Here is a 21722-nt window from a genome sequence, read left to right as displayed (position 1 = left end):
ATGGCGCAGTTGATCAATCCCGATATAGCCCTTGAGGGCGGACTATCAACCGTCAACGACACTGCTCACGCAACATTAGACAGCACAACAGAGTCTAATATTGATAGAGACACCAGCAACTCTGAACCCAGTGGCCGGCTCCAAGCTGACCACAAGCGAAAGATAGGGCAATTGAAGCCCTTCAGGGCACCACTTGGTGGGCTGTACGAAGAAAACATTACAGCCAAGATCCTCAGAACAGCCGAAGACGGTTTGGTTGACAACGTGGGTCAAACATGAATATTTGAAAGAATCCGACCCTAACGGCACATAGAACCCCCCAACGGCTTACCCAGAGTATGTACTGCAGAGAGGCCCAGATGCTGGCAAGTACATCCTCCGAGAGGTATTCTTCTGGACGTGTGGGTTCTTCCCGGGAAGCATTTACTCTCTCATTGAGAGAGTTGTCAAGTTCCCTCATAAGATGCCTGTAGGACATGAGAAGACAGCTTTGCTGTCGAAACTCTGGTCACTAGGCGCTGCGTGGTCAGAACCACTCCACACGACGGCCAAACGTACGGATACCCATGACATGTCCTTCATGATCCAGCCTTCGATGAGGGTCCGGTGGGAAGTTGCGCAGGACAGACAGGCATTGGATTCCATCATTAAGGCGGCCAAAGCTCTGCACACGCGCTTCAACCCTACCGTTGGCGCAATTCGATCATGGGATGCATTGACTCAACGCGGAGTTACCATCGCCAGCCTCACAGATGACTTTCTCGTCATCATTGATTCTATGTGCAATCTTGACTTGCTCTACTACGCGTCTTCATGCACTGGAGAGTCTCATCTCTGGGACGCGGCTACGAAACACGCAAAGACACTGATTAAGTCGAATCTGCGTTCAGAGAAGGACCCTAGGGGCTTGGTGCGGGGAGAATTGTACAGTACCATCCACGTCATCAACTTTGACCCCAAGAACGGTGAAATCAAGGGGAGGCGCACAGCTCAAGGATATGCCGCCGAATCAACGTGGGCAAGAGGGCAGGCGTGGGCCATCTTGGGCTACGCACAAACCTTTATGTGGACCGGCGACAATGAGTCCTTGGACGTGGCTCGTGGGCTATCGGAATACTTCATTCTGAGACTGGAGACGCCTGCCAACTCCGTTGAGCTCCCAGTGGAGGGCGAGGATAGGACGAAGGGCCGGTACGTGCCGCTCTGGGACTTCGACGCGCCAATCGAGATCGAAAATTCCCCTCTCCGAGACTCGTCTGCGGGTGTTATTGCCGCCAACGGTATGCCAGTCCTCTCCCAAGCCTTGGCCGGACAAGGTCGGACAGAAGAGAGTGCAAGATACCGGGACATGGCCATCACGATCGCCAATGACACACTAGAATTATCGTTGGCGACAGAGAAGGCAACTCTCGTTTTCGAAAACGGCAAGTTCTCGGTTAAAGACGTTGAGAAGGGCGACACGTTTGATGCTCTCTTGAAGAACGCAACAGCGAACCGCAACAGACGAGATCGCAAGCAATACTGGGACCACGGTTTGGTTTACGGAGACTACTACTTGATCGAGTTCGGTAATAGGATGCTAAAGATGGGGCTGGTGTGACTAATATGGACAAGAACAACTCGGGTATTGTGCACGTCTATTGTGAAGCTGAGAGTATCTTCATGTGGCTAACGCCGGCTATGGCCTCCACAGATGTGGCTTTCCGCGTGTGCAGATCGCTTCGTTTAGGTATTTCTCCTCGGTATTATTCTATATGCATTCTTTAGATAGGACAACTACTTTACGCTCTTCTTTGGCAGATGCTGCGGTTCTAACAGCTTTATTGATAGATTGCGACCTGCTTACCTGCTCTTCTTGCTGCTTTTCTGCCTCCTTACTCCAATCTCGTATTATCAACTTGGCCCCATTCATTTACTGGCATAGATGGGTTGCCATTATTCGCGGTCTGCGCTGTAAACACCATGTCATCAAAGCTGATGATTCGGTCCATTTCTATGAATCGTTGATCCATGAGCATGTGAGAGATGGCAGAGAGCTCATCGGGTGCGTCAGAGTCCCGAGGCTTAAAACCGGCCATCGGCAAAGAAGAGCCCATGGGCCCAACCATCGAGCCATGGCGCAGCTGGCTTGGCGATTGCTGGTTCGCGTAAATGGGCGGAGGCCGAGATTGCGATACGGCCGTCGTCTGGTTGGGCGCCATCAAACTGGAAGACGCAGGAGGCGCCATCTTTTTGGATTGCGGGGCGAACAGGGCGTTGCCCTGCTGATGAGTGAAACTCGGCGTTTGAGCAGCCTGGCTACATGCTCGGCTGCTGGTGCCGCTGGAGTATCCCAACACGTCGATGTTGAAATGAGGATCTGCTTCACGGTCACGGTGTAGCTCGCGAAGACGCGCGGCGTATTTTCCAGCGAGACATTGATCGTGCTTCTCTCGGATAATTGGGCCGACCCATCGCCTGGCCATCTCCTCCATGCTCTCAACAAGGACCTAGAACTCAGGGGCGAGCTTGGCGTCATAGTATCGCCAATGAACTGGGAATTTTGTTGTTGTTGTTGTTGTATTTAACGCCGGGGCGTCCCTATTTAGGGCAAAAGGCGCCTAAGCAACTGACTCTAGTTATAAATATGTCTATATCCTGCTCTTATTGCTAGTCCCTAGGAATCTAGAGTGTCTTGCTCCCTACTGTTAAGTGCCTACAGCTCTTTAGTGTCCTGGTTTATCTTAGTTCCCCCCTTTTACTACCTTTAGTTATTATAATTAGGGGGCTTCTATATACCTTGTTATATAGTGCTATTTATATATCTATATCTCTATTAGGTATCCCTATATATCTTTTTAGTATATATATACTTACTTTATAGTGTAGGCTTAGCTTAGTTATATATTTTACTTTATATTTATAGTGTCTTATATAAGAAAAGTATAGTATAAGTAGAGTTATAGTAAGTGTAATATTATAAAGAAAATATATAGCGTAATATTATAGTTATATATAGTTATAGTAGTAGGTAGTTACTATAAGGCCTATAGCTTTTTTTCTTTATAGATTTACACTTAGGTAATATTATTATAGTTTTATTACTATATTAACGTTTACTTTAGTAGAAAATATAAGAATAAAGCGTTCTATTATCTTTTATAAAGCTAGCCTATTACTAAAGTAACTTATCTAATAAAGGCCTATAATAGTAGCTTTAGCTACTATATATCTAGTTAGTTACCTTCTAGCTATAGTAGTCCTAGTTAATAAGATAAGTATAAGTTATAGTGTTTAGAGGTATATCCTCTTAAAGAAATTATTCTCCTTTAGGTACCTAATAAACTACTTTACTTCTATAGTTACTATCTATATAAACTACTCCTCCTTATTTATTTATAAGGGTTATTATCTTTTTTTAGCTTTTCTATACTATATAAGATAGGCTAGGGTTTTAAGTTTACTATAGCTATATCTTATACTAGTGTTATTATATCTAAATCTCTAATAGTAGCTTATAAAGTCTTTATATATAGACTATACTATTATTAGCTAGTGTAGCTACTCTCTTAGGAGTATTATAAGCTCCTTAGTAAGGTAGAGGTTTACTTAAAGCCTTAAAGGCTTATATCTATTAGGGTAGTTATTATCTTACTAGGCCTTAAAAGCTTATTACTTTTTTTCTCTTAGTTACTATCTTATATAACTATATATAGGTGCCCTAATATTAAGATCTACTAGTCTTATTATAGTGCCTTTCTTAGCTAGTTAGTTAGCTAGCTTGTTCCCTAAGATATCTATATAACTAAGTACTTAGTAAATATATACTTTTTCTTTATAGTTATTAGCGTTATTAATAAAGTTACTAAAGGCTTTTTATAATAACCTTATTAGCACCTTATTAAGTTTATTAATAATAAAGGAGTTATTTAAGTATACTATTATCTTATTTATCTTTTTGTTATACCTTAATGCTACTTATAGTCTAGCCTATACCCCTTTAATTTCTATATTATAGACCTCCCCCCTAGGGAGGCGCTATTAGCCTTAGTACATTAGGTCTACTCCCCTAAAGACTATATAGCTATACCCTATCTTATTATATAACGTCTAGGATTTATCTATATATACTATTATATATATACTAAGGAGCTAGCTTACTTATCTTAGATATATCTTTATTACTACCTCTTTAGTCTAACCTATAGCTTAGTAAGTTAATAACTTATTATAGCTCTTAGGCTAGAATTCTAGGCAGGGGAAAAAGGGGACTACTTTTACTATATTTATAAGTATAGTAGGCTAAATAGGCCTCCCCCCTATCCTCCTTTTAGTTAGGTGTAATTAAATATACTAAACTAGTAGGTATTACTTATTAAGAGTGCCTATATATAGGCTATATTATTATTTAGTAGCGTCTAAGAGCTACTTTACTAAGGGTGTACTTAACTTAAAAAGTAGTACTAAAATTAGGGTAGTATACTATACTAAGAGATATCCCTTAAGTACTATGTTTATTACTATCTATATTTTTATAATATTATTTAATAGGCTATACCTTATAGTAGTTAGTTAGTTACTATTTTATTTTAGCTTTTACTTTTATCTCTTTAGGTACTAGACTTTAGAGGCATATAGTACTTAAGGTATTACTATTATATAGACTACCTTTTATAAGTAGTATAGTAAGGCCCCCTTATACACTTAGTTTAGACTATATATATAGCTTACTATTACTTAGGCTGTTACTATCTTTTTCTTAATATATATCTTATAAGATAACTTCTAATTAAGCTATAGGCCTAGCTATTTTATTAACTTACCTAGCTATATTACTATTACCTTATATTATATAGGGAGTTATAGTGTTACTTAGTGTTATAAGAAGTGTATTACCTTTATTTTATTATAGTTAAAGAGGATCTTATTCTTTATACCTTATAAAGTTATTTTATTTAGTATTACTTATACCTTATTCTTACTTTTTTTTTTTATTTTACCTTTATAAAGTATTATATAGTTATTAGTATAGCTAAACCTTATTAGGGGTAGTCTAAATTTATATAGGGGTTTAATATAGTATAAGTATAATATTAGTAATATAAGTAAGCCTTATAGAAGTCTATAGTGTAGTAAGAGTATTAAGGAGATATAGTCCTTAAAGTATATTCTTACCTTCTTATAGGTAGTAAAAAAGTATACTTACTAAATAATATTATTTAGCTACCTCTATTTCTATAGTGCCTTTACTAGCCTACTGCTATTTACTATATTAAAGGCTCTTTAGATATTTATTATAATAAGTATATAGTACTTTTTATTATTTAGTACTACTTCTATATTATATACTAGCGTTACTACTATATTAGTAGCTAAGCGTTATAGTAAGGCCCTAGCTACTTATAGGTATAGGATCCTTAGCCTAATATACTTCTATATAAGTCTCCTTACTACTAGCCTCTTTAGCCTCTTCCTTATAGTTAATAATAAGAAAATAGGTCTTTAGCCTTTTAGGGTGCTTTAGTTATAGTTTAGTTTTAGTATTATTACTATCTTTATGTCCCTAAACAGTAGGGGGTAGTGTCCTAGCTATATATAGTTCTTATATAGCGTCTTTATATATCCTCTAATATATAGCTAGGCTTCTTTAAGAAGTAAGACTATAATACTATCTATACTAGAGGTAGTATTACTAGCCTCTAGTAAGGCTAACTTTACCTTTTTAAGTATTATATAGTTATCTTAGTCTATTTTTTATAGTACTATTAGTATATATAGGTTAATACTAGTGTTAGCACTAAAACGTTTTAGTAGTTATTAGTAAAGTAAAGCTACCTTCTTAGTAAGTATAGTAACTATATTCTTATTATCTTATAAAGAAGGTAACCTAAATTAAGTAATTAGCTATTACTACCTTATTACTTTATATAACTATTAGTCTGTTTTTATATTATTAATCTAGTTAGCTTAGTACTTTACTTTTACTTAGTAAATAGTCTTCCTTAGCTCTTTAGCTATAAGTACTATCCCCTCTAGAGGGTTACTTCTCTTTATATTATAGTAGATCTATTTTACCTCCTAGCACTTTATTATCTACTATACTACTAACTTCCCCTTAACCTACTTAGTCCTTACTATTACTATAGCGCTTTATAAAAGGTTAGTTAATACTATAGCTACTTAGTTAAGGTCTATTAGGGTGTCTTAGTTCTCTAAGAGAATCTAAGCTATACGCTTAACCTCCCTCTTAAAGTGTGCTATTTCCTCTTCTATAATAACACTTATCTTATTACTTATCTTTAGAAGAAGTCCTATAGTTATAAAGATTATTATAACTAAAGTTAAGTAGTCTAACCTTATATAGAGGTAGTCTATAATATTAGTTATAGCTAGGGAGATATTTAAGAAGGAGAGATCTAGTGTGTTCTTACTATTATAGGTAGGGAGGCCTAGGGGACTAATAAGCGCTATCTATTACTTATCTACTTATTCTACTAAGTGTCTTATATAGTAGTTTAAGGTAATTCCTAGCTACTATATAGGGTACTAAGTGTTAAAGTCCTCTACTATTAGTATGTTAGGTCTTAGTGTTTAGTTAGTAATTACCTTAATTACCTCTTATATTTATAGTTCTTTATATATATTAATAAAGTGCTACCCTAAGAGAGTAACACTAAGTATATTATAGGAGGGTGTTACTATAATATTAAATATAGTAGTGTTTATATATATCTTCTAGATATATATAAGTACCTAAGGTCTAGTGTTTATATCTATCTAGTGTAGTATAAGTAAGAAGAGTATATAGTTTAATATAGTCTTTATTATAGACCTATTATTACTAAAGCACTATAGCTCTTAAATTATTATAATATTAAACTATTCTTAGTCTATAAAGGTAAGCGTAATATTATATATTAAGCCTAACCTTCTTATATTAATATAGAAAATCCTTAGTTATTATTATATATAGGTAATATTAGTAGGGATATACCTAGCTTAACTAGGGGGGGAGTAGTGCCTCTCTTTAAGACGTCCTTTATTATATTATCTATTTAGCTAAATATACTAATCTTATATTAGTGTTAGTACACTAATTCCTATTAGAGTTATTACTTTAGTCTTAGGCTTTAGTTATGCCTTAGTGCTATAGTTAGATCTATAAGCCCTCTCTATTATCCTACCTTTATCTTTAATTCCTTTTTCTTTTATACTATCTTATATAGCTATTTACCTTATTATTATATAATTTATTTTTAGGCCTTTATTAGTCTTATAATCTCTTACCCCTCTTATTTAGGCTATACTAGGTAGTGTTTATAGTTACTCTTAAAGGGGCCTCTATAGTTAATATACTACTATAGCTTATTATATATTCTATTTTTATAGTCTGCCTTTAGTGTCTTATAGTTCTTATATATTATTACCTTATATATAGGTATATCTTATACTAGTTAAAGTATATAGTGCACTAGTTTAGCTAAAACTTTTTTTATAACTACTATACTAAAGGGCTATTAAATAGTTAGAAAGGCTTAATATTAGTTAAAAAGGCTACTATTTATATTTATAGTAGTTAGTCTTAAGTGCTTTTAGTAGTATATAGCTTTAGTAGCGTCTACTTAGTTATTACTTATATCTTAGTTTTAACTATCTTCTTTATTACTTTTACTATATTACCCTTATAGTTATATATCTTTATTAAGACCCCCCTAATTTTATAAAACGTCTAGGCCTAAGGACTATTAATAGTAGTTACACTAAGCTATTAAGATAGCTTAATATAGCTATTAAGTATAGCCTATCTTACTTTATAACTATTTATAGTAACTATAAAACTAGTTAGAACCTTAGTTATTTTTTTAATCTCTATAGTTTAAATCTTATAGATTTAAGTAACGTCTTTATAAATAGTAGAAGTTAATACTTTATTATTAGGTATTTATATAAAAATATAATTATTAATATAGTAGTTTTATAATTATCCTTATATATCTCCTAAGTAAGCTATAGGTCCCTAATAGTTAGGTTCTTTTAGGACCTTTAGAGCCTAGCCTTATTATTATTACTATTAAGGGGGGTCTATTACTATCCTTCCTTAGGCTAGTAGTACTAGCTAGGCTAGCTAGGCTGGTTAGACTAGCCTAGTTACTTAGCTTAGTTATATTAGCTAGATATCTCTATATAGTGTCCTAATAAGTAAGTAGGTGTAGTAGTCTAACGCCTAGTTATAGTGTCCCTCTAACTTTACTTATTATATAGTCTCCTAGAGGTTATTAATAAGGGTGTTAGTAATATATCTAAAACTATTATTAAGTGCTATAATTTTACTTAGCTAGTCCTTAGGGGCCTAGGTCTAAGTTATATCTATTATTAGCTTATACTATAAGGCGTCTAGCCCTAGCTTTACCTTAAGTAATTATATAAGCTTTAAGTAGTCCTTTAGGGTTATAGTTACTATAGTGTTTATAAAGATATTAATCCTCTTACGCTTTAATAGTAAACCTTTACTAATTATAGAGCTTACTATTATAAATATTACTATTACTAGTAGGTAAAAGCCTAGCTATAGCGTAGCTAGAGCTAGTAGAGCCGGCCTATTAGGGGCCAGTATAGTTAGGGAGGGGAGAAGTACGTAAGTAATATGGGTGTTAGTAAAATAGGTGTAATACACGCTTGGAAGCTAACAGCTCCAGAACGTGATAGATAAATAGAAGGGAAGGTTAATGAACTGGGAATGATCAGCATGAGTCTCAACTTTAGGCCTTAGCTTGGGTTACCCAATAGCACTCTTGCACTGATAAAGACACAGAATGCGAACTGACTGGTGGCAGGACTGTTTTCGGGAGTATATTTCAGGTACTTTTGCGTGATTGTCGTTGTCTCAATGGCAGCTTCCTGGCAAGTCTCCGCACTACAGAAGCTGGGCAGCTTAACTATATTCGACCAATGAGCATCTGGATAAGCTATGCGTTGGTGGACGAGGATCATGGATGTGTTATGGGTCACATGCGCGAGCGTCAGATTGGGGTCCATGTTGATGAGAGCTGGCTGGCGGGATATGTTGGAGTCTTTCCACTTCTGAGGCAAAAACATTTTCCAGCTTTTTCAATGGGTCAGCATTGTTCTTTTGAGCTTTTGTTTCGACAAACATACTGTACTAGTCTCAAATCCAGCTCTTTGAACCTAGTGAGCCAACTGGAGACTTCTCCTCTGTCCTCAAAGTTGATCTTTTGTTGGAGGAAATAAGTAGTGACCCTGCTGAGACTTTCTGTTGCCTCTATACAGTATGAAAATGCGCCGACGGTTGTCATGTCGACCGTGTTCTGCCCCTTTTGAGAACTGGCGGTGTTCGGTGTCTGCGACGGTACATCTGCTATTTTCTCTGGGCTCGGATAGTGTTCGGGCAGAAAGACGATGGAGTTGCCCATCTTGGCTGCAGAGCGATCCCATATTCCGAAGAAGGGAGTGATTACAGACTCTTCTTTATGCCACAGACCGCCATCAGCTGGGAGTCTGCGGTGAACGTCGTCAGACGTCAGACTAGTGTTCCACCTGTGAGCATCAGCTACGGGGCTTTGGTCCGATGAATCGTGCTCGTTGTTTTACCCTGTGGTTACTGAACAGAACCTTGGATAGAAGTAATCAGCCTTGGGTTCAGATAAGACGATATGACCATGAAGCTCACCTATCCAGATTGAAAATGTTCCAAAAGACACGTCGACGCTCCTCTTCCTCCGTCCAGTTCTGGGGCGGAGAAATCGATGGCAGAGGCTTCAGTAGAGGCTATTTGTCTTGATTATCAGACTCTACACTCAGTTGAAGATATTCGACTGTTCTTGTTAGGGACCCGACAATCGACCACGCTTTCGACGCATCGCCATTTCCAATCTTCAACATGTTAGTGACACTTGAGAGTCAAAGGGCGTGAACTCACATCATTGAATGCCAATATGATTAGAGCTTGTAAGTTGTCGACGGAAAGCTGGTTCATTGCATTTAGAATGACAATGTTCCTTGAACGCATGGCTCTACGCCCTATCTCCTGGGCTGAAGGACGAGTCTCGGGATTATCAACATAGCGAAGGGCCGTAACTACCATGGCATGCAGCACCACTACGAGTACCGGAAGTTGTTCTGGATCATGCACTCTTCTCCGGAACACTGTTTCGTGAAGTATGGGGATCCAGGGATGAACGGTGCTGAAATAAATATTGATAATGTCCTCGAGGAGGTCAGGTGGTGGCAAGCTTGTCGTGATGTTTTCCAAGTCTTCCAAAGGGAACGCGAGCTCAATGTTTGGATTCCCACAGCTGTCCACCCTTCGACGTTTCCTTGGCTGATTGTGAGGATGTGACACAACCTCAATGCCATCAACAGTATGTCGCCTGGACGAACTTGAAGTTGACGGAGAGAGTATGGCGTGGTCAGCTGCTACTTCGGGTGTATCGGATTGTGAGCCTCCCGTGTGCCTAGAAGTGAGTTTCTGCAGCTCTCGGGCTAGCAGCGAGAGGATCCCGACGACGTTCTGATACTCTGCTAGTGCGTGGCCGGACTCTGTGCCGCCCGTGTGGCTAGGAAGGCCACTTTCTCCGTGAGATTTTTGCAGCAAGGCATTTTCGAGAACCTCTGCACCGTTGTCAATGCTTGAGTAACACTAATACCATCCAGCTTCCTAACGCAACGTACCCACTCTGCGACTAAGACTATCAACCGCACCGGGTTTGATGCCCGGCTTGTTCTTCTTCAAGTCATAGACGCATGGCGAGTCTGCATGCAGCCAATCAGCATCATTGCGGCCACAGTCAGGAAGTGAAGCAATTCCCCACTGACTAACGTACCCAATCGCTTGCAATGGGAGCATATTGGTTGGTCGCGCGAGCACCGTAGCCTGCGACGACGACAACCTTGGCACGAAGGAATGTCGTTCTCCGACGTCTCGTCGTGGGACTTTGGACCTGAGCCCGGGCCTGACGTGGTCAGGTCCATGTGACTTCCTTGAAGGATTGGCGCGCAGCGGGTTTGCTGCGGCGGCGGCGGTGGCGGCTGAAGGAAACCCGATGCGGTGGTACCGTGAAACGGGCGAACAGGCCGGGCACGCGGCGGCGGTGGCGGTTGTGGATGCGTCGTGCGCTGTTCTCCCGTCGGTTACGTGAGAACTGTCGGCCTTCTAATCGTGCGGCACGACGATGCAGGAGGGAGGGACCAAAAGAGAGTTTCTTTGCTTATGAGGCGAGAGGTTGGGGGATGCTTGTAGAGAGGAGTGTATGTGGCAGTTCAGGGTTCTCCTCCTCTTGGTTGAAATCGGCCGAGGCAAGTCGATGAGCAGCCAAGTCTCCAAGACCATCTCACCTTCTTCCCCTTTCCCCAAGAGAGAGAAAGAGGGGCAGACAGGAGTTTCCCCGCACTCTGAGATGTAGGAACCGGGAGTGATAGTCATGTAACAAGGATTCAGTAGTCTGTCAATTCAGTGGAACGGAATTGGTGCGGAGAAATAGTAGGGTGAACAGGAATGTCGAGAACAAACAGAAGCTCCCGGTCCCCTTTTGGCCGATGCCCGCCGTCGTACAGATGATGGGCTAGGTACTACCGCTCAACTACCTAGCAGTTCAGATGGAGAAAAATATTATCAGTGTTGCCCAGGGTAGATGTTTGATGGATGACAAGAGTCGCGAGAGTTGCATTGTGTGATTCCGGCCGTAAGCCCAGCTCCAGAATCACTCCATTCCGGTCGGCACTGGTATGTCGGCGTGCTCGCCTACGTCTTGTTCTGTCTGGAGCGTGGCCTCACGACCAGATGAGTATTTCTAGCTCGAATGGCAGGCCAACAAATGGGGCACCTACACTGTGCCGCAGATCAACACCATCCCTGGTGTTTCGGTCATTGCGGCCGTTTGGGGACGCCATCCTGCATGTGCTTATGCTAATCTTCGTGTTCGCAAACGTCTGGCAGACGATTTGGTTCATCCCTCACGGTCTGAATTTTATCTTGTGTTATCTCTTGGGCACATTGCTGCAGTGACTCTGATATGGGACCCAACTAGCCAATTCGCCATGGAAAGATAAACTAAACATTGATATGGATTACATGTACGGATATAATGTTCCTTATTTGAGCCCGGCAATGTTACCTAGACTTGATGACTTCGGCACTTTTCCCGATATCCGATGCGCAAACGTTGCCAAGGTGAAACCTGTAGCCTTCATCAAGATAAAATAAGACCTAGATTGTTGTATCCCGGCTTCCAGCTCTCCTTCGACTCCAAGGCACCTCCCAAGTTGACATCTATTGTGCTCATCATGCCATCCCTGCCTGGATTCTCCGATAACCCGTTCCAGACCCGGCCCGACCTCATACGAGCCTCTCTTGCACTCCTTCGGCCGCTTTTACCCCACTTCTCGCCGGCCAAGGGCAGGATCCGCATTCCCGTGTCTTCGGCTGCACACTTTGACGAAACCGCGGCTCAGCTTGAAGGCTTTGCACGGCCACTATGGGCCGTCGGTGTGTTGCTACTCGGGTATGAATCGACAACTGACCCAGAACTGCTCAAGTCTATCGACGACGTAGTTCAGCCATGGATAGACGGCTTCGTTTCCGGAACCGATCCAGAGCATCCGGGCTACTGGGGGGAGATCAACGACAGAGACCAACGCATGGTAGAAGCCGAGATCATAGCATTCGCGATGCTTGCCGCTCCCGACCGGATCTACAAGCCATTGAACAAAAAGTCTAAAGAGAACGTCACCAACTGACTCCGCATGCTGAAAGGGATGGAGATGCCAAAGAACAACTGGCGTTGGTTCAGGGTCTTCGGGAACCTGGCCCTCTCGAAGGTCTGCGGCGTTCCTTTCGACAGCGTCCGCGACGAAATCAACGCCGACCTGGAGCTCTTGGACACCTTCTATCGCTTCGACGGCTGGTCGGCGGACGGGCCCTGGCAAACCCCCGAACAGGCACAAGTCGAAATCGAGCAGTACGAAAAGACTAGGAGACGCGATGCTGTTGGCATGAGTCGCAAAGCAGACTACTATTCCGGGAGCTTTGCGATTCAGTTTAGCCAGCTGCTCTATTCTCGATTCGCTGCCGATATCGACCCTGAAAGAGCTGAGACCTACCGTCAACGAGCGAGAGAGTTTGGGGCCAGCTTCTGGAGATACTTTGACGCGGAAGGTTTGCTTTTGGCCCCTTACAGGTTACTCTTGTTCCATGTCACTCATTCTGCACACAGGAGCGGCCATCCCGCTCGGCAGGTCTTTGACCTATCGCTTTGCTTGCGGGGGCTACTTTTCTGCCATAGCCCTGGCCCAGGTTCCCGATATGCCGGGACCCCTTGGCTCCCCTGGAGCAGTGAAGGGCTTCTTGATGAGACATCTCAGATGGTGGGCCAAGAACTCTGAAGATATATTCTATCCTGACGGGACTCAACATTGGATGGCTTTACCCGCAAGTGGCCCTCAACCCATGGCGAAGTCTTGGGTGTCTTTCTGTACAGTGAAGCGCTGAATTTTGCGTTAGAAATATGTATCTGAGCGAAGACTACAACTCTCCGCAATCCCCATATTGGTGTCTCAAAACTCTCGTTGCGGTCGGCCTCCCGGATGACGACGTCTTCTGGACAACAGAGGAGGAACCCTATCCTCAGCTTCCGGTAACTGATACAGTCGCACTCGTATCGGCACCGCAGCAGATTGTGTGCAACCATTCGGCGGGCAACCACCACTTCCTTCTATCCCCCGGGCAATTCATGGTTTCGACGATGAAAGCGAACAGGGCCAAGTACAGCAAGTTTGCCTACTCTTCCGCTTTCGCGTTCTCCGTCCCTACAGGCCCGCTGATAAAGCAGATGGCCCTCGACAATACGCTTGCCTTCAGTCGCGATGGCGGGGAGACGTGGGCTGTGAAATGGAAGTCGGGACAGGTGCGGTTCGTGACTGCTTATGTCCAGGGACCGTCGGGAACAGAGGGGGTGCAGGCTACGAGCGCCAGGTGGTATCTTTGGGGCGATCGATCCGTGAGCGCTGATACTACTTTGATCCCTCCTACGAACAGATGGCCTGACTGGCATGTCCGGGTTCATCGACTCAAGGTACATGAGAAGGTCAAAACTTTACACACCATTGAGGGCGAGTTTGCTATCTCCGGATGCAGGAAGTGTGACGGCATGCCTCTACCTGTCCTCGAGAAAATCCCACCACAGTCAGTCCTGGGCTCGACGGAAGGCGTTATCCAAGAAAAGCACTCCATCTTGGTCCTATCCTCTGCGGGTGCGAGTGGCGTGGTCACGAAGTTGCTGAACCACCGACGACGTCGGAATGTTCCCCGCTAAAACCAGATTCCAACACAAACCTGGCGTGCCCGAGGACGTTAATCCCTGTTGCTTCTCACGCCGTGCTGGGCGGGTTGGACGCAGGGGCGGAACTCACTTTCGTAGAATCCATCTTTGCCCTATCTGCAACGGCGAATGGTGGCTGGTCGGAAACGGGAAAGAGTTTGGCTGAGCGTTGGTTGGACAGTCCAGTAGTCCACTTTGGTGCGAACAAAGATCACGCCAAAGCGACTGATTCGTTAATCGTTGGTGTTATCGGCTGATAGTATCGACTTGGTCAGCAATGCAAGAGAAGCCTCTCATCAAATAGCTTGTGTGTGAACACGATCAAGGAAGAGATTAATTGGCCATGAAAAGCAAAAGCTCAAATGGGCTGAATACAGCTTGATACTTAGAACATGAATAGGCCAGCGTGAAAAAGTACTCCAATGAGGAGGGATCTGTTTGGTAAAATAACGCTGAACACCGGAGACGTCATAACCGGACTTATTTTTGTTGCAGACTGGCCATGGCTCAAATAAGATGGGTGTTCCAGCTATCATGTAATGCCTCATAATCCACTCTTACCATGGTTCATACCGCGTGTCTCTTGTTCACATAAACTTTACGCCCGACGACTCCATATTACCTTCCGGAGACAGCCTTCAGAACTGGAGACCTCGCCATATCGGAGTTACCTTAATGAATCTGCTATAATATTGATACAAACCAATCCCATCTGCATAGAAGCCATGTTTCCAGATCATCAGCATATCACTTCCATCTCAATAACTCGTTTTAAACATTGGCTATCCAACACAGCCAAATATGACACAATCTCCTGTTCATACAGCAGCCGAAAGCAACCAAATGCCTGTCGGAGGTATGCCTAACGAGCCCAGTCGCTCATCCGACTCGCTGCCCGCGGTTTGTTCAGACAAGGACTGGGATAATTCCCCCGCAGGGCTTGCAAGAAAACAGTGCCGCGGACTGTATGAGCTGTGGGACAAGAGGGACAGCAAGTACGAAGACATACGGCTCCAATTCGCTCGCAACAGGTATCGGACCCGGCAATACTACGAGGGACAGATACTACTAGCACAAAGGAAGTATGAACAGGGCATGGGCTGCTGCATGCTCAAGCTGTTCTTTGGCCGGCTTTTGCGGCGGGAGCTCAAAAGTATTTGCGAAAAGGAGCAGAACGCGATGAACGTCCTCCTCAAGGGTGAAACAATCGAACGGGTGGCAGTCACGAACAAGTTTGCGGATTGGGAGGAGAACTACATCATACAATGCAGAAAGGAATGTGCGAGAAGGTATCCTGCAACTCCTTTTTGGTACGATGAGCAGGAGGAGTTGTCGACTTCGGGCGACTATGAAGGATCCAGCGTCTCTGCGCAGTCGTTCGCTTAACGGCGTTCAAGGTTCTTCAACGACTATTATCATGAAGTATGGGGGAATATAGACTCGATGTTCTCGTAGCAACGAGCTCAGACTTGTCCGAGACGACAGCAATGGGCCACTGCTTAACTTCAAATGTCATTTGAAGACATATCGTCTAAGCAATTCCAACTTGGGCCAAGAAAACGACATTGGAATATGCCAGAGAAGCTAGGTGGCCCTGAAGGAGAAGTTAGCCCATCCACCCACCACATCACCACTCCCATCATCACCACCATCGTCACTACCATTGCTACCAATTATTGTTTCATCAGCCCGCCACCGACCCAGTTGTAAGTTTTGACTTGGTTGGATAGTTTGGATACGGATTCATCTGTGCTATGGTGACGGAAAATAGTCAGTAAAAAGTGACCAGAGGAATGCGCCAGAATGGTTACTGCGGCGTCACAACGGTAAGAGACACTAGCTGTGTGGCAATCAAAATAACACACCTAATCATTGTATTTTGGTCTCGGATTCAAATTGTACCTCGCGGATGTTTCCTGTACCATTACCTACGTGAGCTTATGACCAAAGATAGAAAAGGAAGTACCTTTAGCTTCATCTGATATCTCCCATACCTCAGAACTATGTGGTCTGAATTTGGCTACGGCAACCTTCGTCCTTCGGCGCATATCCCTTCACCACTATCGAAACATTTCCGCTGTCGTATTAGCCCCACTGGGATGCAATAGCTTGCTGGGCCTGCTGTGACGTTGATGCCCCAGGACAGACGCAGAATTGTCCGCATAGAGGCCGAATGTGTGATGTCATATATGTATAACTCAAAATGGCTGTCATATGCAAGCACATTTGTTTTACCGTAGCGCTGCCGAAGGCGGTTGGCATGCTTGGGCAAATATTTAGTAGGGCACGCACACACATAGCACGTCCGAAACCGACAGCTGATCTGTCGCCCGTGAATAGCGTGGTGATTGGCATAATTGCGTATATTGCTCGCCTTAAATCATTTAAAGTCGTGGCACATCGTATGTTTCTCGTGATACACCCATTTTTCGCCAGGGAATGCTTTTTGTGTAGCTCAGTTTCGCGCGCTGGCACCGAGCCAGACGTTGATTGCCTTTCATCTATAGGATGCAGATCCCGCCACTTGCTCCTGTACAGGAGTCGTCCATTACAGCTCATTGTGCTCCTGGGCGTCGGAGTCGGTGTCGGCCACAATGGTCTTGACGACTTCGGCAGCCTCGGCGACCTTGCTAGCGACCTTCTCGGCGACTCCCTCGGCAGCCTGAGAGGCCTTCTCCTTGATGACAATCTTCTCGGGCTTGGGGACGCCTTCAATGCCAACGAGCTCGGTCTCAAAGACTGTTACAAAAGAATGTCAGTAGTGTTGCGGGCCACTCAAGCAAAGTGAAGGCCATACCAAGCGTTGAGCTGGCGGGGATAGGCCCCATGCCGCGGGACCCATATCCAAGCTCAGGGGGGATGGTCAAGGTTCTGTGAGGCGTCAGCAACGATTGGTCTCGGATGGTTCGATTGTCTCCTGGGTTACCTCTTCTCGCCAATGCACATGTCCAACAGACCCTGCTCCCATCTAAAGCATTGTTAGCCACCGTGGCGCGTCCATGTTTGTTTGTCGAGCAGATCATGGACCAACTGACCCCTTGATGACCTGGCCGCTACCAATCTTGAAGGTGAAGGGGGTTCCCCGGTCGTAGCCTGGGAAAAGAAGGTGTCAGTAACCTCGAAGTTGATACGGGGGTGCAGTACAGTAGCTTACTGGCATCGAATTGCGATCCGTCGGCCTGCAGGGTGCCACGGTAATGCATGGTGAGCTTGTCGCCATTCTTGGTCTTGCGGTCGCACTCGACCTCCTGGGTGACGTCGATCCTGAGGTCGGCAGCAGCAACAAAGCTGACAGCGCTGGAGGCCAGAAGGCCAAGGGAGAGAAGGAGGCCCTGCATTGTGTGTATCTTTGTGGCGTATGGCGAGGCGGGATAGTGGTGGTTGAAGGTGTGGACGATGGATTGAGGAAAGGGCAAATGGGCGGTCAATAGGTCGAATTGGAGACGAACAGCTGGCGGGCCACCAGGACCGGGAAGATAGCTTCAAGGAGGGGGGCCAAAGGTGGGTTGAAGACACGCCGCCTCAACAATGCGGTTCCCCGATTGGTCAATGGGCTCCGACGGTAAAGTGGATACCCTTATCAGATATTCCGGGGGGAGGTGGACCAAATCTGACTTATCGATAAGAGCACCTACACTCTCGTCAATCACCCTCCCTCCACCTTCCCTATTTGGTGACGTCAAACCAAGAAACATCCTGGCATCCTGGTCCGGTCAGTCGCAACTTCCTTTTTCCTGACAATGCGGGTGGTGATGGTGGGGAACATCTCAGCAGCACGTGAGACAGCGTCGACAGCCTTGGATTTCTCCGTTTCGTTTCGTTATTTAGGCAGGATCTACAAGGACATCACGAATACATGGCAAGATTCCGAGTCGCTTGTCCGCCTCGTCTATCTTGGACCAGTTTCGCAACATACGATGTAGGTACCTAGGGAGGGATACTGCTACTGTGTATGATACCTATGCACTCACTCCACTTCAGTCGCGATTGTTTTCCATTCCAGAAGCCTCGACACTACCTATGACCAGCACAGGGCGGCGGTGCAAATCAGCAAATCGTCATCGCCGCCTAGGCAGAAAAGACACTACTACGGCTACCTTTACCAAATACGAGTTGATGACGGACCGACAGCCACGAAGGACGACATTGTCACCATTCGACAAGCTCATGGTACCTACACCTACACAGCCATCCATCACTGGCATCTGGTCAAGCTACCACCCACTATTGCGGGCGCCTGTCAGACTTCTCTGCCTGACATCCAGCTTATCCACTACTGCAAGTGAAGACAGAATGGGCACACCCACAAATGGAGCGGCGGAATGTTTACGCAAGGGTACCTTGCCTATCCGCCCACTGCATGCATCAATATGACAGACGACGGATGATGCCATACAAGCTCCGCGAGGGCCCTAACAATGCAAGCCAAACTCCCACACTAAGAAAGGCAAACGACGCTGGGTGTCAGCGGCGGCTCGGTCATCCCTACAGCGGGTTGGCACTGCATTATACGTGTCGCATACCCTTCATCGTCCGACCTCCAGTAGCCGATCAAGTCCGGCAGCTCGCCCTGCCCGCTGCACGCAAGAGGCATGAACCCACTATACCGCGCTGTTGGCTGCAGAAATCCACCATCTCCTCTCGGATTTTCGCTGCAGGCAATCTGGCCATCGTAGCCAGATCGCTGCACCATGCATACCGGCCTATTTGGAGTCCCGATCGAATGGACGGTGCAGTGGACAGTTGGGCCCCCAGGGCAGGGTATCCCCAGCAAATTTCTCAAACATCAGGCTCGATCCGAACTCTCTGGCCCCGTTGGGGGCCCGACTAGCCCGCCACGCCCAGCTTCCAGAAACCACACAGACGATGGTTTTTACTCCCGCGGCCGCTCCCGTGGTGGGAACACCGAGATGAGCGAGATGAGCAAAATGAGCGCAAAAAGAAAGAAACACAACCTTGCCAACCCAAGCATCATCGGGCCATCAGTTGGGCAGCAATGGTCTCGCTGAGCGAGGGGCTGTGTTGGGTTCTGTTTCGACGAACCGTAAAGGGGAAGGGAAGAGAGAAAAAACTTTTCCGTTTCTATTGTGCTCTCTGCCATTCCAGATTCGGCCGATGAATTAGAGTAGGACAAGGTTTGGGACGCACCGTCACTCGTCGCCGGAGCCTTCCAAGGTGCTGCTGCGCGGCGCTTACGGAGGCCAACCATGGGATGGGCACGCAATGCAGCCTTCTGAGGCCCGCGACCACCGGCCGAGTGTGCGTTTTTCCACTTACACAGCAAATACATGACACTTCTCGCCCCCAAAGCTGAGCATACACCAAGACCAAAGGCATGGCTGGACGCGTAACTGCTTCGTAATAGACAACAGGCTGGCGGGCACGCAAGTGCAGTGACAGTCGGCACGATGACAAACTGGCAAGTGCAAAAGAAAAGGGGGACTTGGAAGTGTGCGCGCGAATGGGGCGTGACAAAGCGGCAGTCCGTCAATCATCGCCCTGACGAATCCGCCCTACCTGTGTCGTCCGACCTAAGCCTGTCTCGCCCAATCGACGAGAGAGAGTGTCGCCACCGCGGTATCAATTATCAAGGGATGACCTGTAGCAAAGGACTTTTAGCAGGACTTTTAGACGCAGGCGCGCAAGTCCGCCTACCATACCTACACTCCCAGAAGACCCGCCAACCCACACCCCATAACGCCGTTCGAGTTCCCACCGGCATGTGCAACATCACAACAACCGTCTTCCCTGCTTCCTTGGTAATGCCAGGACTTTATCAACCCGGGCTAACCAGTCTGGTGCTACCCGTGCCCGACGGTCCCTGCATTTTGAGAAACCGAGAAACCCTGAAATGACAAAAGCTGCCCAATGGTCACCCCGTCGCCCTGCGACACACGCACACGCCCATACCATTCATTACCTCCCTCCACGGTGTACTCGACTCTCTCACTGTCAGCCCCGACTATCCGGGGCTGCCACCCCCCATCACACTGCCTCCTTACACCTCGCTCAAACCCGTTTCCCGGAGCCAAGTTCCAAGCTTGGTTTTGGTTGAGTCGCTCCCTCGCTGCCTTGCCGACACAGCCAGCGAGACTTTCCGCAAGGCCTTCTTCCACTTACTCCTAGTCCGGGTCCGGGCCCAGGACCAGGTACCTTGCCTACCTAGGCAATCAACCCAATACGGGTCCTCTCCTCCAGCCCCGTACCTTGGGACCAGCATGCCCTGCCCATGGCAAGTGCCAAGTGTACATGATGGAGGCATCCCGTATCAACTGTGTATTTGCGAACCACTTCTCGACTATATATCCAGCCCATGCCCTCTCCCTTTGCCCTTCTCCCGGAGTCTCTCTTCTCTAGCCATCGCCTTACAATACTATCAACCGAAAGCACGCCCTTCATCAGTCTACGCTACTCTACCCACATCACAAATCTATTCCCATCCGTTCAACGCTTGCTTGCCTTGAACCGAACCTTGACCAACAGCAAGTACCAACCACCAACCCGCACATCAAATAAAATGTCGTCCAGATACAGCAACGCCAAGCCGGTCGTCCACCAGGCCCCGGCGTCCATCAACAGCGGCTACTCAGCATCGTCTGGCTCGTACGGCTCTTCCAGGAGCTCATCCACAGTTCGCTCCGTGTCACCAAGCGACGAGGCCTACCTCCGTGTGTACGGCGCCGCCGACCATCAGTCAACGATGAGGCACACCAGCTCGGGCGTCACCGTCATCAACCGCCGTCAAACCGGCTACGAGGCCGACGCGCCGACGCCAAAGTACACGGGCAGCTACGCAAGAGCATGAAGCATCGATACTTCTCTTCATGACAACACACTCCCTTTCCTCTATAACGCAAATGCATCACTCAGCGTTTTTGTTCTTATTTTTTGTTTTTTATTGGATTCGATATGGAGGATGGGACCAGCGGAAACACCTGTACATCATACTGTATCATTATGATTGGATGTCTACTGGGATGGGATACGGAAATATAACGGGGCCAAGGAACTCTATGATAGGGATACTCGGCCACTCCTTCGGGACGAGGTCGTGGGCTAGACAGCGACGGGCTGTACCTGACGGGAAGGGTCCATATGTCTTGGATAGATTGCCACGGATTGGGTGGTTTGGTTATGGGGGGACACTATAGATCTGGCGTACGAGCAGCCGCAGTGGGCTAGGTAGCATCCAGCAACAATTCCTGGAGACTCGACACTTGGTATTATCAATGGAATCGCCTGCTTTTGCTTATCCAAACCCATCTCGGCGTATCTTTTGTTGCACCTGTCATTGACTTTTTGGTACCTGAAACAGGGCAGTGGTTTGTGTGCGTGTGTGTGTGTGTGTGCCATTCCGTCCCTTTTTGGGGGGGGGGGGGGCTGGAGTCGAGAAAATTAGAGTGCCAACCA

General features: G+C 45.6%; 8 protein-coding genes across 8 annotated transcripts; 5 read left to right on the top strand and 3 right to left on the bottom strand.

Annotated features, from left to right (window-relative positions):
• GLRG_07021 (unsaturated glucuronyl hydrolase) lies at positions 1 to 1600 on the top strand (the record flags this gene model as incomplete). Its single annotated transcript, XM_008097706.1, has 2 exons — positions 1 to 264; positions 314 to 1600. The coding sequence occupies 2 exons, from the start codon at positions 1 to 3 to the stop codon at positions 1598 to 1600; spliced, it is 1551 nt and encodes a 516-aa protein (XP_008095897.1).
• Positions 1601 to 1874: 274 nt separating this feature from the next.
• GLRG_07020 (uncharacterized protein) lies at positions 1875 to 2474 on the bottom strand (the record flags this gene model as incomplete). The annotated part of the gene is made up of 1 exon (XM_008097705.1): positions 1875 to 2474. The coding sequence occupies one exon, from the start codon at positions 2472 to 2474 to the stop codon at positions 1875 to 1877; it is 600 nt and encodes a 199-aa protein (XP_008095896.1).
• Positions 2475 to 8745: 6271 nt separating this feature from the next.
• Positions 8746 to 10843, bottom strand: GLRG_07019 (uncharacterized protein; the record flags this gene model as incomplete). The annotated part of the gene is made up of 6 exons (XM_008097704.1): positions 8746 to 9082; positions 9136 to 9534; positions 9668 to 9765; positions 9917 to 10608; positions 10669 to 10749; positions 10813 to 10843. 6 exons carry the CDS (start codon positions 10841 to 10843, stop codon positions 8746 to 8748), a joined length of 1638 nt encoding a protein of 545 aa, XP_008095895.1.
• Positions 10844 to 12279: 1436 nt separating this feature from the next.
• GLRG_07018 (uncharacterized protein) lies at positions 12280 to 12732 on the top strand (the record flags this gene model as incomplete). Its single annotated transcript, XM_008097703.1, has 1 exon — positions 12280 to 12732. The coding sequence occupies one exon, from the start codon at positions 12280 to 12282 to the stop codon at positions 12730 to 12732; it is 453 nt and encodes a 150-aa protein (XP_008095894.1).
• A 6-nt stretch (positions 12733 to 12738) lies between these two features.
• Positions 12739 to 14306, top strand: GLRG_07017 (uncharacterized protein; the record flags this gene model as incomplete). Its single annotated transcript, XM_008097702.1, has 3 exons — positions 12739 to 13150; positions 13209 to 13449; positions 13496 to 14306. 3 exons carry the CDS (start codon positions 12739 to 12741, stop codon positions 14304 to 14306), a joined length of 1464 nt encoding a protein of 487 aa, XP_008095893.1.
• Positions 14307 to 15155: 849 nt separating this feature from the next.
• On the top strand, positions 15156 to 15698 carry GLRG_07016 (uncharacterized protein; the record flags this gene model as incomplete). The annotated part of the gene is made up of 1 exon (XM_008097701.1): positions 15156 to 15698. One exon carries the CDS (start codon positions 15156 to 15158, stop codon positions 15696 to 15698), a length of 543 nt encoding a protein of 180 aa, XP_008095892.1.
• Positions 15699 to 16860: 1162 nt separating this feature from the next.
• Positions 16861 to 17650, bottom strand: GLRG_07015 (FKBP-type peptidyl-prolyl cis-trans isomerase; the record flags this gene model as incomplete). Its single annotated transcript, XM_008097700.1, has 5 exons — positions 16861 to 17051; positions 17110 to 17183; positions 17239 to 17280; positions 17348 to 17405; positions 17467 to 17650. The coding sequence occupies 5 exons, from the start codon at positions 17648 to 17650 to the stop codon at positions 16861 to 16863; spliced, it is 549 nt and encodes a 182-aa protein (XP_008095891.1).
• A 2975-nt stretch (positions 17651 to 20625) lies between these two features.
• On the top strand, positions 20626 to 21117 carry GLRG_07014 (uncharacterized protein; the record flags this gene model as incomplete). Its single annotated transcript, XM_008097699.1, has 1 exon — positions 20626 to 21117. One exon carries the CDS (start codon positions 20626 to 20628, stop codon positions 21115 to 21117), a length of 492 nt encoding a protein of 163 aa, XP_008095890.1.
• Between the last annotated feature and the right edge of the window lie 605 nt (positions 21118 to 21722).

Source organism: Colletotrichum graminicola (genome assembly GCF_000149035.1).
Source record: "Colletotrichum graminicola M1.001 genomic scaffold supercont1.28, whole genome shotgun sequence".
Taxonomy (NCBI): domain Eukaryota; kingdom Fungi; phylum Ascomycota; class Sordariomycetes; order Glomerellales; family Glomerellaceae; genus Colletotrichum; species Colletotrichum graminicola.
This window is presented reverse-complemented; position numbering and strand designations above follow the sequence as displayed.